This window comes from Neomonachus schauinslandi, chromosome 11 (genome assembly GCF_002201575.2).
Source record: "Neomonachus schauinslandi chromosome 11, ASM220157v2, whole genome shotgun sequence".
Taxonomy (NCBI): domain Eukaryota; kingdom Metazoa; phylum Chordata; class Mammalia; order Carnivora; family Phocidae; genus Neomonachus; species Neomonachus schauinslandi.
Genome location: NC_058413.1, coordinates 25302669 through 25318380, shown reverse-complemented (window position 1 = coordinate 25318380; position 15712 = coordinate 25302669). Strand labels below are relative to the sequence as shown.

General features: G+C 47.8%; 1 protein-coding gene across 4 annotated transcripts in view; it reads left to right on the top strand.

Moving 5' to 3' along the window:
• EHF (ETS homologous factor) overlaps positions 1–15712 on the top strand; it is a 40898-nt gene that overhangs the window by 11395 nt on the left and 13791 nt on the right. For 3 of the 4 annotated variants that reach the window (XM_021685356.2, XM_021685357.2, XM_021685355.2), the window contains exons 2-4: positions 9011–9110; positions 12834–13079; positions 15530–15592. In XM_021685356.2, coding sequence (XP_021541031.1) covers positions 9014–9110; positions 12834–13079; positions 15530–15592 — 406 coding nt within the window. In that variant the 5' untranslated portion in view covers positions 9011–9013. The remainder of the gene's footprint in view (positions 1–9010; positions 9111–12833; positions 13080–15529; positions 15593–15712) is intronic. The other variant, XM_021685358.2, reaches the window with a different exon arrangement.

Genomic DNA, 15712 nt, shown 5'->3' with positions numbered 1-15712 from the left:
ATGATGATGATGATATGGGTGGTCTATAAATCAAACTTAGAGAAGCGCCTGTATGGCCTCTTCAGCCTGGATGGAAAATAAGCATCCTAGGAGTCTTGGATGCTCCAGTCTCCATATCTGTGCCTTTCCAAAGACCTATAGAGACCTATGGTTGTACTAGGAAGCGAGGCCTCTTTTTCTTCTGCTATTCATTTCCCTCTCTATTTTATGATTGCTTTGTTTTAGAATAGAGAAGGCGGATTAGCAGGGAGACAGATACTGATGTGGGGAAAATGGGGAATTTGTTACTGCATTGCTAAACAGAGGTCCAGAATGGCCCTGCTGGTCGCAGCCTGGTTCCTACTCCAGCTGCCAATGGAGAGGGACAATGGGGCTTTTCCTGGTGTCACCATAGGGGAATAAGACAACACCCATGCCAAGGAAGAGGACAAGAATAAAATCTCTGAGACTTTCTCTCATAGGTCAGAATAAACTTACGTCTCCTAACCCTAACTCCACTACAAAGTTTTCTTTAAATTTCAATCCAATGTGGGTGTAAGAGAGATTTCTTAAAGATCCATGGTGTCCATAGATCTGTAGGGGTCAATGGTCTTTAGAGATGGTCTTTAGAGGGCCTGGGCCTACAAAATATATGCAAAGCAAGGTATGTCTGAATGTGCATTTTTGGTAGGTGAGAGCCCCAGTGTCAAAAGGCTCTATGACCTTTTAAGATTCAAAGCTTGCCCTGTTTTCCTTAGTTTGCCACATATGAATGGGATTGATAAAGGCCCAGGAGGTCATGTAAGGCAATCTTGTCTTTTGATCCACTTTGGTGCCTGTCCTCTGTCAGTATCTGTATCTTGTCTGGCACCAAGAATGATAAAGATCAGCATAATATGTATATTTCCAAATGGCCTACAGTCAGTAAAGTGTATCTATAATGGATCAACACTTGGCTTCCCAATACGGCATTATCACTCATGAAAACGCTTGAAAGCCCAGGAATAATACTTCCGATGTTGCCCCTGGGAACATGAAATGTCTATTTCAAAACACATTATGAGGGTATGAAATTACCTGTGATGTAATCCCGAGGGGATCAAATACATTCTCCAAACTTGATTCACATTTTGATTCATTTGGAAAACATGAATTATCGCCTGTCTTACATCCAGTTAAATTTCACATGTACGTGGATTTTCTTTTCTCTTCCCTGGGAGTAGTTCTTTTGAAATGACAGTCATATTGAAACAGGAAGTCAGGAAGCTGTTGCAATGTCCTTAGGGCAAATGCTGTGAATTCACCTGCTGGTAACTTTGATTAAGGCCTGAGAATGGTCTGGATATCACTGTCATCACAAAAGTAATTATTTAAAATGCCTAATTGCTCCTCTGGCTTGAGGAGTAAAAATACCCACAAGGCAGCCAATTCTGTGGCAGTTCGGGGATGATGTGGCTGAATGAATAAAGGAGTCGGGAAGAAGACAGACCGTGGGCCTGGCGACAGGGAATGCTTAAGATCTACTCTGTGACCCTGATTGCTCCCAGTGTATTTTCACCCTCACCGCAAAAACCAGGCTTTCTGTCCTGAGGTCTAATTCGGATGAAGAAAATAATTATGGGCCAGTTTATTTCCAAAATACAAGACAAAATAACTTTATTGAGTCATAGGAAAAGTATTTATATTATGTACGTGTGTATGTAAGTATGGCATATGTGTTCATATGTATATGTGTGTACATGTACTATATCTATGCATAGATCTATGCCTTAATGGCTCAAGGAGTATCATGGCCCAGCTTTTAAGCCACTAAGTATTCCTACCTGCGCATATTGTGAGGTGGCAAAATGAGGGCAGCTTTCTATTCTTTCATTCTGAAGGATCTCTCTGCTACATTGCCCGGAGAGATGGCTTCAGGTTGATCTGACAAAGAGGGAAGAGGGGCTCAATCGGTGTCCCTGCATGATAAATGAACTAGCGAGTTTTATAATCTTGGAGAAACTTGATAAAGGTGTGAGGCCCCAGGTGGCCCAGGGACAATGCTATGACTATGTTTGGAAAGGGCATGGGGTTGAGGATGGGTTGAAGGCGACTTTGTTCTCTGGCAAAGCACTCCCTTCTCAGCAGAAAGTGGCTCAGTTCCCAGGGTTTGTTGCTAGATGGTCCGAGTTTGAATTCTCTTCTAGCTCCCATTCTTGCAAAGCTGTGTGACCTTGAATAAGTTACCTGACCTCTCTGGTCCTCAGATAGGCCATCTGTTAAATGACATCATGCCTTGTAGAGCTATTGTTGGTATTGACTGAGATAATGCATGTAAAACTATCAGCACAGAGCTCACACATTTTAAATGTTCAATAAACCCTAGCTACCACAGTATAGTTATTATGTATGTATGTATGTATGTATTTTTATAGCTTATAGCATTCAGTCCTACATCTTAGGAGCACCACCACGGAGCAAAAGGCATACCTCCCGCCTGACCCAGGCTGGGTTGTGTTTGTCTCTTCTGGCAGGTTCTCTCTGTATTTTTAAGAAGAGAGAGCAATCGAGCAGTCTTTGGCCTTGTCAGGGGCCCTGAGACTGGGCAGAGCCTTCTAGGTTCTGGGGTGCACAGCTCCAGCTCCCTGCCAGAGTCCCAGGGGTGGCTCCTTCCCATGGCTTTTCTGTCCTTGTGAGCTCGAATCCCAGTTTTGCAGTGATCGAGTGCTCCTTGTGCTAAGGGAGCCTGTAAGATAGGGAAGCTCTCTGGCCACCCTCTGCCAGGAGCCCCCATTTTAGACGTGTTGCTGTCCTTTGCATCTGCAAACCAGGTGAAAGTACAACACGGAGGCCATAACACAGTACCTGTGGGGCTGTGCTCTCCCACCGCTCCTGGCAGCCCCAAGCACGGTGTGTCTGCTGAGGGGAAGGGAAGCAGGAGGGATGGCCGTTAATCCCTGAGCAGGGACCATGCCCAGAGGAACATAGCACAGCTTCTGTGAGCCGGGGCCAAGAGGGGCGGTTCATAGCTCAGCCTAATAGCATTTTCACACAGCGGCCCCAGACGGGAGGTGGGGAGGCAGGAGATCCAGCCTAGACTTGACTGTGCCAGCTAAAGCTAGAATTGCAAACCATTGTATAGAGGGTAGAAATTCCAGGCCTTGTTTGAAATGGACTTGGCTGTCAATTTCGTCCTTGGAGAGTCAATAAAATTCTAGTAATAACACAATAAATAAATAATAATAATTATAAAAACCAACTAACATCCCAAGTCCTTACTATGTGTCAAACACTTTTCCAAAGATTTTACAGGCATCATCTCATTTTGTCTTTCAACAACCCTTTTCATATCATCTCCAGTTTATAAATGAGAAAATGAGGGCCCAGAGAAACTGAATAACTTGTCCAAACTTGCCCCCTTAGTAAACTGGCAAAGCCAGGATGTGGATCGTGTTTGTCTGGCCCCAGAGCCCGGCGTTCCCAACCATTATACTCTGCTGCCGCCGAAGGGGCTACCCTGACCCCAAGAATGTCCTCGCAGCTAACCAACACACTTTAAAGAGAGACTCACGGGCAGACCTTCTAATAATAGCTGACACTTGGGGGGCACTCGCCACATACGAGCTAATATGTGAGAACTTTACAAACGTCTTCACTTTCCCCACGTATCAGCTCCATGCCCCCTGCCCCTTTTTGTCATATGGGGAAACTGAAGCTTTAGAGAAAATAGTACTTCCTCGAGGTCAACACAGCCTGCCGAGGTTCAGAATCAAGATTTTAACCCTTACCATCAGAGACATGAGCTCTTCCTCTTAAGAGCCACTCTTGAGACGCGGAGCAATGTGAGCCTAGGTCTGGAGCTCCTTCCTCACACCTTGAATATATAAGGGAGATTCATTCTGTGGCTAGGCCCCACCATCTCCCATTTGTGTCCCTGGGCAGTAGCCAAAATGTGAGACTCTTTAACTTCAGGGTCAGGCCAAGTGCTCTGCCACCCCGTCAACCCTTAGGCTCCTCCTGCCCCCGCCCCCCACCCTGTGCGTGGTGGTCAGGCTGGTGCTAGACGGGAACTTAGCCTTTGATGGAAGCCTGGAGGAGGACTGGCCACGAGGATGGTGGCCTCCCTCTCCCCCCAGAACACGGGCTGTGGCCCCCCCCCCGGCACACTGCAGCGCTCTCTGCAGAAATGCATTTGGGATTGGCCAAACCCTAGTGGCTCATTGTGTGTAGGGGCGCTGATGCCTAAGGTTGAATAGGTCCTGATGGGAAGCCTGGCATGACGTAGGCATCCATATAGTCTACTGGGCAGCATGCATGCCTCCTCCTCTTCAAATAAAGAGCAGGATTCTGTCTCCAAAAGGGTCAGTCTTAGAAACCGCTGGGTAGGTAGGGGCACCTGGCTGGCTCAGTTGGAAGAGCGTGCAGTTCTTGATCTTGGGGTTGTGAGTTTGAACCCCGTGTTGGGTGTAGAGATTACTTAAAAATAAAAAAAAATCTTTAAAAAGAAAGAAAGAAGAAGGAAGGAAGGAAGGAAGAAAGCAAGCAAGCAAGCAAGCAAGCGAGCTGTGCAGAGGGTAATGTCCTGGGTGAATGTGGAACTCTGAACAATCACTGAGGGCGCAGAGTCAAATACCATTTTCTCCGATTGTTGCTGCTCATGAAGGGAGGGATAAGAGAATGCAGATAAAAAAAAAAAACCTCTGGATAATCCACATTTCATTTCACTTTGGGTTTGGAATAAATGTCTGCTATATTCCCAGAATGCACAGCACCTAGGAAGAGACAAAGGTGGCCTGTGTGCCCAGTGCATTTTCTTCACCCCACTTATGAGGCAATTACTCTTTATTTGTACCAAGCACTGCACTGGGGGATTTTAAAGCTCCTTGTCTTTTTTAATCCTCTAGCAAACCTCTGCGGTAGGTCCTAATTCCATGCCTGTCTCCCAGGAGAGGCATGGGCAGCTCAGAACAGCTAGGGGACAAACCAAGGTCACCACACCAGCGTGATCAAAGCCTGTGGCCTCCACAGGCTCTCTTTTAACCAGTGTTCGCCACTGGGGGTGATTTGGCCCCAGGGGATGTTTCGAGGGGAGGGGCCTGGAGGGGGTTGGTTCTGGCATATAGTGTCTAGAGTCCAGGGAGGCAGCCACCGTCCTGTGATGCCCAGGACGGCCACGGACCCCTCCCAGCCCAGGACGTCAGTCTCGCAGACGCTGAGAAAGTCGGCTTCTCACCCTGAGCACGTGGCCAAGGATCATTGCCAGAATCCCCCCTTTAGCTAGAGATGAAGAGACGGGGGTTCTTTTCTCTGCTTGCTTTTGACTCAAAAGGTGGAACCATTCTTACCGAGGCTCTGAATTTACTTCTTGCCATGTTGGGAAGAAGCTAACTGTGTCAGGGAAACACCTTCAGAATTGGAATTTAAAGAAAGGGAAAGAAACTGATTTTTGATGGAGGGCATGTGTGCCGTGCTGGACTAGACATCTTTAAATCCAGTAGGTTATTCATCCTTCAAACAGGACATCGACATTCCCTTCCATGCCCCCTTGAAGGCCAGAGATGAAACTGAGTTTGGAAAGGTTATCACACTCAAGGTCACACGGCTTACGGATGGGGAGTCTGGATTCTAACCCAGACCTCAAAGGTTCCAAAGTCTCTACCTGTATCTACGTGATACTTTTTCTTCAAGAAACAATAAAAGCTATGCTGATGGTAAACTGCAAAACTTACAGAGGAGCATTCAAAAAATCCCCCTACCTTGTAATTAAAAGGATTGCTTTTTATACACCATAAAGTAATCTCTATGCGCCATAGAAAGTGTACATTAGTATATGGGAGTGTGGGTGAGCTGATTATAATAATGCTTTTTTACAATTCTCAAGGGACATTTATTATCTATTATCTCATTTGATCTCCTCAAGACGCTTGGGAGGCTGTCAGTGGGGGGCAAGTCTCCTCATTTTCCACCTGAGGAACTGGGCCTCCCAGGGAGTAGGACTGGGGGAGAGGCTCTCAGCGACGCTGGCCCCGAGCCTTCTGCGCCCACCCCCGGGGCACCGGCCGTGCAGGGCCATGGCGGTTACAGACGCTGACCTTCTTTTCTCACGAGCCTAAGTGAGCTTGAGTGAACTCTGACTCAGTAAGGGTTAAGACACATAAACTCTTTTACGAGTAGTAACCATTTACTGTGTCCTGTAAAAAAGGGCCCCTCGCTTAGCTGGCTGCTTTCTCTAGCAGAGGGGGTTCCAGAAGGGAGCAGTGCTCATGCGCACAGGCCAGTCTCTTGGGGGGCCCGGGGTGAAGGGGCAGCCGGGGCATTCTCGTCCTAAAGGCTTCTCTGTGGGTTGAGAGTAGTTCTGGATGCCTTCAGGAGATCACAGAGAGAAAAGATAACCTACCCCAAGGGAAGGGGCTTGTGGGCATTTGGTCACAAGTGGAGAACTAGGCCGTGCTGTCCTGTGACATTTATTGAATTCCTTGTCATTACCTGCTGAGCTTTCCACACGCATGACCTCATTTGATTCTCTCAGCCCTTTGGGGTTGTTTGGGGTTGTTCTCACTTTATAGCTGGGGAAAGTGAGGATCAGAACGTTTTGGGGGCTACACAGGCTTGGAACTGGCTCAACGTCATGCACGGCAAGCAGGGGACCTAGGATCTGAGCCCACCTCAACCCAAATCCAAAGCCGGGTGCTTAGCCCTCCTATCAAATTGCCTTCTAGGTTTTGGGGGAACAAGTGGGGGAACAGAAACCCTGGCTGAGGAGTAGCTGGGGGTTGGCCAGGGCTGGTCTTGCTCCCACTGAATGGCCACTTGGAAACAGCCCCGCAGGCAAACCCTTCCGAAAGCATTTCAGGGAAGCCTTCCCCACCCCCCAACCCCAGGCTGAAGGGCCAATCCCTCCTCTGTGCAGATGGGCTGGCCTCTGGGTTTCAGCTCTTTCAGGGTTAAACAGTAACCTTTCTACTTCTTGTGGTTGAGCAAATGCGGGCGAAGAACAAGCCCAGCCTTGAGCAAACAGGAGACCGGGCCATGCCCCTTCCCTCCCCCAGCCACCCCTCTGGGGACCTGCAGGGTTTCTTTTCCCTGGAGTCCCCCATCGGATTGCTTAGCTGAGGGCAAGTGTTCTAGAAAGCTCAATGGGAAAAAGGAGAGGAAGGTTTGGCTCGGGTTGGACTTCCTTCTCTCACAGTGAGAAGCAAAGAGGTTTCTGGATGGGGAACGGAAAAATTGAAGTAGTCACCGTCTTTAAATTTTTGTACAGGGAAAATGAGGCCAAGATAGTTTGTGGTTTGGGTTACCAGAGGGGGAGCGACTCTCCTCCTCATCACACCTGCCATATACCTCACTTCGTGCGGAGCGCCCCAGGTATAGAAACTCATTTAACCTCCAACCAACGCACACAGTAGGTATGGTGACTTGCATTCTGCATGTGAGGAAGCAGGTTCAGAGATGGTAGTGACTTGTCTGAGTTAATACTAACCAGCTGGTAAGGGGTAGAGCTTGGAATCGAGCCGGCTCTTTCTGGCTTTGAAGCTCATATATGGTTCCACAACACAGAACCCGTCTCTGCCGTCTTCCCCGCCCGTGGTCTGCTGGGGTCCTATCTTTCCTTCTCTACTTTCTATTTAGGCTGGATTCAGGCCTAATTATTGGCCAAACAACCATGATGATGTTAATAATCATCACAAATGTCCTGTTGGCCTAGCTTGACTCCTAGTCCCTGCTCTGTCCCAGGTCCCAACAACAGTACCCAGCCCATTGTAGGGGGGGAGGTAAATATTTGTTGAATAAATCAATACACGAATGAACGTTTATGCCTCTTCCAGACCCCTCTTCTCCCCTCTGAAGCCCTACCTAGAACCAGAGAAATAGGAGCTAAGTTAGAGGGCAGGGTTTGGAGGCTGGACGTGCTCTGCTTGACCAATTTCAATCCTGGGGACACCCAGGGATACAAGATTTCCCCCAAACAGGCAGAAAAATTTCCATGAGCTGCTGCTATAAAGTTACCTCCTCTCCCCATCCCAACATTTTAGAAAGAGCAAGTTATCTTTACAGGCCCCAGGGGATGCTCAATCGCCTCTTGGAAATAGGCAACTCTTCTTTTGAATGATGGAACACACCTCTAGGGCTTGAGTCTGAAAGGAGGAGGGTGGCCAGCCTCAGGGTCGGGAACAATATAAACGCTAGAGGGTGGAGGTGACTATTTCTAAAGTGTAACATTTTTATGTTGTTTCAAAAAATCCAAACAGTCCCATGTGAGAAAGGGTCTTCCCCCGTGTCTTTTCCTGAGAAAATGAGAGGAGAAAGTCACCTTCAGGTTGGCTTCGAAGCCTCTGGTATTCTCCGGGGCTCCGAAAGGAGAGAGAAATCTTGTCAGAATTTTTACCAGGAAGGAAGGAGAGGGGCAGGGTCTTGTCTGAGAAACCGACTGATCCCTGATGTTATCATGGAGCCAAATACTGGAGGCGCTTTAGGGACATAGGACTGAAGTCCTCTGAGATGTGGCCGTGGCCATGGACTGTGGCTGATGTCTGCACTAAGGAAGCTGGGCTAGGTGTCTGAGTGCAGGGCCACTCCGTTGTGGGGAACTGTGAACGCCTGATTTCAGATCCGAGTTCCTGCACAGATTCCGGGGGTTGGCCGCTACTGGCTTGGATTTTTATTGATTGCAATTCCACTTTACACAAAATCTCTTTGGCATTTTCACTTTTATAAAAAAGAAAAAAAAACTCGTGGCTGCTGGCCAGACTCGCCCTGTGAGCAGGTATTGCATTTTCCTCCTGCTTCATTCCTGATCAGAGATTATTCATTTATGAATGGGTGGCTGTAAAAACTTGCCTCATGCATATGAAAGTTGAACCTGGAAATTTTTAATTGCCAGTAAGTTTTGCTTGTACTGAAAGCGCTATGGTAACACGCTTTGGAGGTAATGGATGGAAGAACAAATTCTTTTTTTTCCTTCTTTTTCTTTCCGATAACTCTATGATCTGTGCTCTCAAATGACATTTGTCCAGGAGGCCCTGACTGAGCGAACTGTTTGATCCCCTTACAGATCATGATTCTGGAAGGAAGTGGTGTAATGAATCTCAACCCCAGCAACAGTCTCCTCCACCAGCAGCCAGCCTGGACAGACGGCTACCCCACGTGCAATGGTAAGGGGACCAAATAGGTGTCAGTGTCCCTACCCCCCCACCCGCCCCAGGGCTTTTCCCTCTGCTTTAACTGGGCTTCGTTTCCCAACTTCGTGTTTGAAAAATACAGGTTTTATTCAGCAGGTGTGTGGGGACGAGGGAAAATGGAGAGCACTTCATGCTGGAGGTCCCGACGGGCTCTTGGGGCTCCAGACAGAAGCCCTTTGGAGATTTTCCATTGTTTCTTCCCAATATTCAAGGCAGCCTGGCAGAGAAAGTGCTGAAGATATGCCCAAAGGGAAGGCCACCTGTTGATGCTTTTAACAGCGTTTGGCTGGGATATTAAGACAGGATATCGAGAAAGGTGTGTGTGTGTGTGTGTATGTGTGTGTTGTGCAGAAGCATGGAACTTAAGGAAGACAGGCTTATAGCAGCTTATTCTTTCTGTTTCAAAGGGAGAGATTTTTTAGGAGACCATGTGCCTCCCTTAGGTGCTTTAATTTAGAGCTCTTGATCAGAAAAGGGAGGGCCTGCTGCTGGCGCTCAGTAGAGGGTTTGGGGATCAAGCCCACTGCTTACTGTAGAAGCAAACAGAATTCAAATATTGCCGAATCAGGCCCCACATCCCACCGTGAAGGCATTAGGTCTAGGCAGACTGCTGTGCATCAGACTGTGGTGGGTTTAAGGAGCTCTAGGCCTTCTCCTGCCCCATACTTGCTGCTAATCTCCTTGCAAGAGGCCAAGCTGCTCTTGCTTCTCCTGAGAAAGGAAGGTGGCTTGTCGGTAAGCAGAGTCTGCAAAGCAGGAGGTGGAGGATAATGGAAGGTTGTATTCTCCAACGAGCAAGTGCAACTCCACCTCCTTTCAGTCTGGAACCCCAGTCAAACAAGGCTGGGAAGCATGGTCAGGTGATCTTCCCTGGTCACCTCTCACAAAATTGCTGTCCTTTCTGGGCAGTGAACTTTTCTGTGGCAGGCCTCGGATTCCTTGTGAGGACCTCAAAGGAGGGTTCCAAATAGGGTAGGAAGTTTCTTCAGACTGGAAAGCCTTTGGCGTCCCCAGTCTGGGCCCTGGATCATGGCAGCATTCCCAGTGTCCTTTGAAGAAAGCTGGGGCAGTGTGTTTAGCAGGGAGTAGAATTTGGGTGCCATTGGTATGTTTTAACTTCCAGAGGCCCCAAAGAAGGCCCAGCTCCTGATCATGATTGATGGGGCAAGGGAGGTCAGTTGATCAATAGACAAGAGCTGACCTCGTAGGATTTTCATGTCTTCTCCTAAAACTTTGGGAATCCGATGAGTCCCCTGGCAGATGGGAGAATCCCCTAGTCGACTTGAGACAAAATCCTCTGGTTCTCCCAAGTTCTCAGGATACAGTATTGGGAACTGTCCTTTAGTCTGGATCATGCGAAGTTGGGAGAGGAATTAGAGAGGCTTGTTGTCGGGGTATTGAGAGTTATGGTCTCTTGTTGGCAAACTAAGAGCTGTACTGTCATAGTCGTGTCATTATTTTGGAAAAAAAGATCAAAGCCTCAGGGAGCCACAGAAATATATTCCATCCTTAAACAGCTCTTTTTGTGAGACATCAAAAAATTGGAGGGACACGGAAATATCCAGTCTAAATTCCATGTGTTTGTATATTTGGGAATATTTCTATGTAATGAAATTTTTGGACTAGATTGTTCCAATCCTTGCCCCTGTTTCCCACCACAATTGGCTTCCCCTCCAGGCCCTACGCAGAGGGTTTAGGGCTGCTTTTGTCTGGCCACGATGTATGAGGAGTGAAGCACACACTGTGAGTGGTAGTTGTGACCCATGGCACTCACCTTTGCGCCTATAATGACGTCCATCTCCTGCTGTTGGTGCTCCTGGGGTCTGGAAGCAGGGGATGGATTCAGAGGGGGTGAGCACAAGTGGGACTGGGTTGGAAACATTCCCCTTTCAGCCTCTCTGGGGGTGTTGAGGCTAGGTAAGAGCCATTATGGGACTCAAACCTTTGGAGCTCTTTAGCTCCTTGCCATTCAAACTGTATTCATGGACCATCATCATCATCATTATCATCATCATCATCATCATCATCATGTGGAAGCTTGTCAGGAATGCAGAAACTCAGGCCTCACCCCAGATCTGTGGAATTTGAATCTGCATTTGAACAACATTCCCTGGTGATTGACAATCACATTAGAGTTTGAGAAGTACTGATCTAACATGACTTCGAAACAAAAAAAAATAGGGACAGTTTTCTTGCACTCTGTTTTCTCCTGTTGGTCCATTATTCAGTTTGTGGAAATATCTGTATGTCATGTTCAGTTGGATTTCCCTGCTTCAGCTTGCTGGGCTTCAGTCGTGTCTTCCCCTTGTCCCTGCCCCTCATCTTTCCTGGATGAGAGTTCCTCCCTTTGACCTCTGTTTTCAAGGGGACTGTAAGATCTCAGCCCCATTACCATGTCCCCAGAGGATGGCTCTCTCGTCTCCATCTCCTCCCAGGACTTTGGGCTGACTTTGTGATGTTCTCTGAAGTGAGCACAGGAGAGTCACATACGTAGAAGTTCAGCCCATCCAGTTCAGCAATATTTATTGGCTTGGGTGAACTTGACTTCTTCACTGATATTTAATTTAACCATCTTGTGAATGCACCTCAAACTCTTCTAGATTGCTACATTATCTCTTCTTCAGGAACAAATTCCACCAAAGAAATATACAGAGAGTACCTACGATGGCATAGTGTCTGAGGTCATTTTTGTAGGAGATGCAAAGATGACTATGGCTCCATGACCTTGAGTTTACAATTTAAAAAGGAGAATAAGACAGAACCTAGAGATGTGTAAAGTAAAGCAGAACATGACAAAAGCCATTAGGAGAAGTACCAAACATGTCTGTTGGAGATTCAGGGGACATCAAGTCCTGAATAATAATATTTTTTGGGGGGGTGGTCTGTGATGGCTTTATGGGGTGGCCAGAGTCTGCAAGCTGGGTAAGTATTCAACAGGGAATGACTGGCAGGATACAAACCAGACTGAAAGAACACCAGAGAAAAAAGGCAGAAGTGATGGGGTCAGTTGGATAATAGTTACTGAAGAGCCTCAATGCCTCACTTGGCGATTCTGTAGCTAATTTCAGTGAATAATGGGAAGCTCCTGAAGGTAGCTGAGTAGGGAAATGAGTCATAGCAGCTGTAATAACCAGTGTGGGGCTGGGGTAGATCAGCACAGTTAGCAGGCAGCTAAGCTGGACTACTCTGGAGAGGAGAAAAGACATCATAGAGAAAAAGAATCTTACCCTCATGCCTCAGTTTTGGTTGAAAATGGTCTGAATTTGGGCTTATGTATGTGTGTGTGTGTGTGTGTGTGTGTAAGAGAGAGTTAAAAATGGGAGAGAGAAAAGAGAGGAAGGGAACTGTGTGGGAGTGGACAATAGGCTAATAAGTTGATGACACATAGTGATGCGTTAGCCTTCATGGTACTTTGCAGGAGGCGGGGATGCGCTCATGATCTCAGAGCATTTCAGGTCTGTGTCCTCATGAAGTGCCCAGGGATAAGTACTGTTCTAAGGAGGACGTGAAGAGGCAGGGAGGCACATTTCTGAGCCTCCTCTCTAGAGCCTGTCTCATACTCCAACCCCCACGCTGACGTCCACCGGCTGCAGTTGTTCCGACACCTGGCAGCTGAGCGGTGCCTCCCATGTCTGAGATTATGTCCCGGAAGAACCACAGGTTGCTCATGGGACATGGGTCCCTCCTGTTTTTCAGTTTCCAGCGGGTTTTTTGGAGGCCAGTGGCATGAAATCCATCCTCAGTACTGGACCAAGTACCAGGTGTGGGAGTGGCTCCAGCACCTCCTGGACACCAACCAGCTGGACGCCAGCTGCATCCCTTTCCAGGAGTTCGATGTCAATGGCGAGCACCTCTGCAGCATGAGTCTGCAGGAGTTCACGCGGGCGGCGGGGACGGCGGGTCAGCTTCTCTACAGCAACCTGCAGCATCTCAAGTGGAATGGTGATTATCTCTCTCTACCCTGCTGGGAGGTTCCTTGTCTGGGACTTCCAAGGGGAGGGGGGGGGTCTCACCTCCGAATTACTGTTTCCTGAGGGAGGGAAGGAGAGAGGAGGCGAGAGAACAGGCATGAGTCTGGGGTTCCAGGTGTGTCCAATCCTACAGGAACCCAAGGTAATTGCATTTCTCCTTCTGGTTAATTTTTAAGGAGACAAAGGCTCGCTGGGTATTCACAGAAGACTTGCTCTCAGAAAACCTTTTCTTCTCCCCTCTCCACCCCCGCAAACATGTTGGGATAGCCTAACTCCCAATCACTTGCTTATTAAGATCAGCATGGGTCCTTTTTCTTTTCTTTAAACTTCTGGACCGAGGTTCTTAAGATGGGACCTACACGTGGCATGGTAAGAAGTGATGGAGAATTAATTAGGTCTATGTTTGTTTTGGGGAAGAGAAGGCTCCCAATATTTCAACAGATTCTTGAAAAGTCAAGAACTCAAAAAAAGAGAGAGAGAGAAAGGGTTAGAACTAATGGTCTGGACACGTGTGGGATGTTTCTGCAGTGATTTCTGGAATTAGTGCTGCCCTAGGGCCCTGAATGTGTCTCTCTTGAGGCCCCACCTAGAGCAGAGGCAAGCTCTCCATCGGTGAGTCTCTTCACGCACGTTCCCTCCTGGCTTCTAAGACACGATAGGGCAAACAACCCGGCTTGCAGAATGTCTTTGACACTGACCTAAGGTTCTCCTGACAATGCTGGTAAAAAAAAGTTCTTCTGGGAGCTGTGGGCATCTTGGGAGACAGTAATATTACATAGGGATAGTGAGCTGGCCTGTCCACATCAGAATGGGCATGTCTGTCTCAGCAGAACCAGTGTTTGGGCAGGTGGCTGGAACTTTGGGAAGCAGGAGGTCCTGGTCTATGAACCAGATTCAGACCCTGACAGCTGCATCAATGCTGAGGAGGACCCAGGGTCTGGCCTGAAGCTGGCAGCTGGGGTGGCCATTTTGGCTGACCTCATTCAGCTCCCAGGCACTCCCTTCTTCCCATCCGCCTCGCAGAGATGGTTGCTCATTTTTCTTTACTAGAACCAAACCAAACAAAGCTCTATAAATAACCCCCAGGAGTCTTCAGAAGGAGCAGACTTACACTTGAAGATGTAAATATATTTACCTCCCTACCTTCAATTAGATCCACTCCTTTAAAGCTTTGCCCTGATTGAAGCCTGAGGCAGAAAGGCTTGGGAGGCAGAGAGCAAAGGGGTGGTGGCCATCTTTGACCTTCCGTCTTTGACCTTTCGTAACTTCTTTGGCCCTAACGCACGCTGTCGGTGCCTCTGAGTGCCTAATGACCAGATTTCTCTCCTTTGTTTCATTGTTTGCCTTTTTGTAGACATTCTATTAGCTTATATTCACTGAGTGTTTATTTATACTGGACGCTGTAAGTAAATTGATTCATTTAATGACCTTACGAAAAAATAAACATGTACCCATTTTACAGATGGGAAACCCGAAGGTCAGAGAGGTTAAAGGTACGACCTCTGCTCCTGAGATATTTATAACCTGGCTGGGGAGGAAAAACATACTAAACGCATTCACATGTGTATGTGTGTATATATGCTTTTATATTTGATATATAAATATCATATATATATGTGTATATATATATATACACACACACACATATATATATATAACCAAGAGAGGAGTTGCAAGGCATAAAAAAAGAGGAGAGGGCGCCTGGGTGGCTCAGATGGTTAAGCGTCTGCCTTCGGCTCAGGTCATGATCCCAGGGTCCTGGGATCGAGTCCCGCATCGGGCTCCCTGCTCCTTGGGAGCCTGCTTCCCCCTCTGCCTTTCTCTCTCGCTCTGTCTCTCATGAATAAAAAAAAAAAAAAAAAAAAAGAGGAGAATTATTCCATTTATCTGGATGTATCTCAGATTGGATCTAATCAAAATGGGTCTGATTACATTTAAGATCAAAGAAGAATCAAACTGGTGAAAATGGTTTCTCCGGGATTTTCGTTTTCGTCCTGTATCCTAAGTCAGTCAGGGAAAGCAGTTTAGAGGCCATTGACTGACTTTATCTGGCTTAATCCCCTCCATTTACAGACGAGTTAACCAAGAGCCGGAAAGGCCAGGCATCAGTGGGAAAACTGGCCTTCTGACTTCTTAAGTTCTATTTCCACCATCCCGGGATGGCTTCCCTCTACAAGGCCAAACCATTGCATTGGATGTAGATGCCCCAGCTCCTGCTTTTCCGGGCCAGGGACTCCAGGCCCCAGTTTGTAGACACTGAGAGGGAGGCCGCCTGGCCTAAACACTCAGAGGTGGACAGCCGGCAGGACGGGCAGAAGCTCTCCCTAGAAGCCAGCTCCCTCCCGGTTGAAGCTTTCGGGACTCGTTTAAGTTCTGGCTCCATGTGGGCTGGCTCTGACTTCCCCGATCTGTCCTCCACAGGCCAGTGCAGCAGCGACCTGTTCCAGTGCACACACAATGTCATTGTCAAGACAGAACAAACTGGTGAGGAGCAGCAGAAAAAGGGAGCCAACTTGGGAGTCCAAGCCCGGGGGAGGACAATTGGGAGGGCGTCAGGAGAGTGTGGGAGCAGGACGAATCCAGTGCTCTGGCACGAAGCCAAGG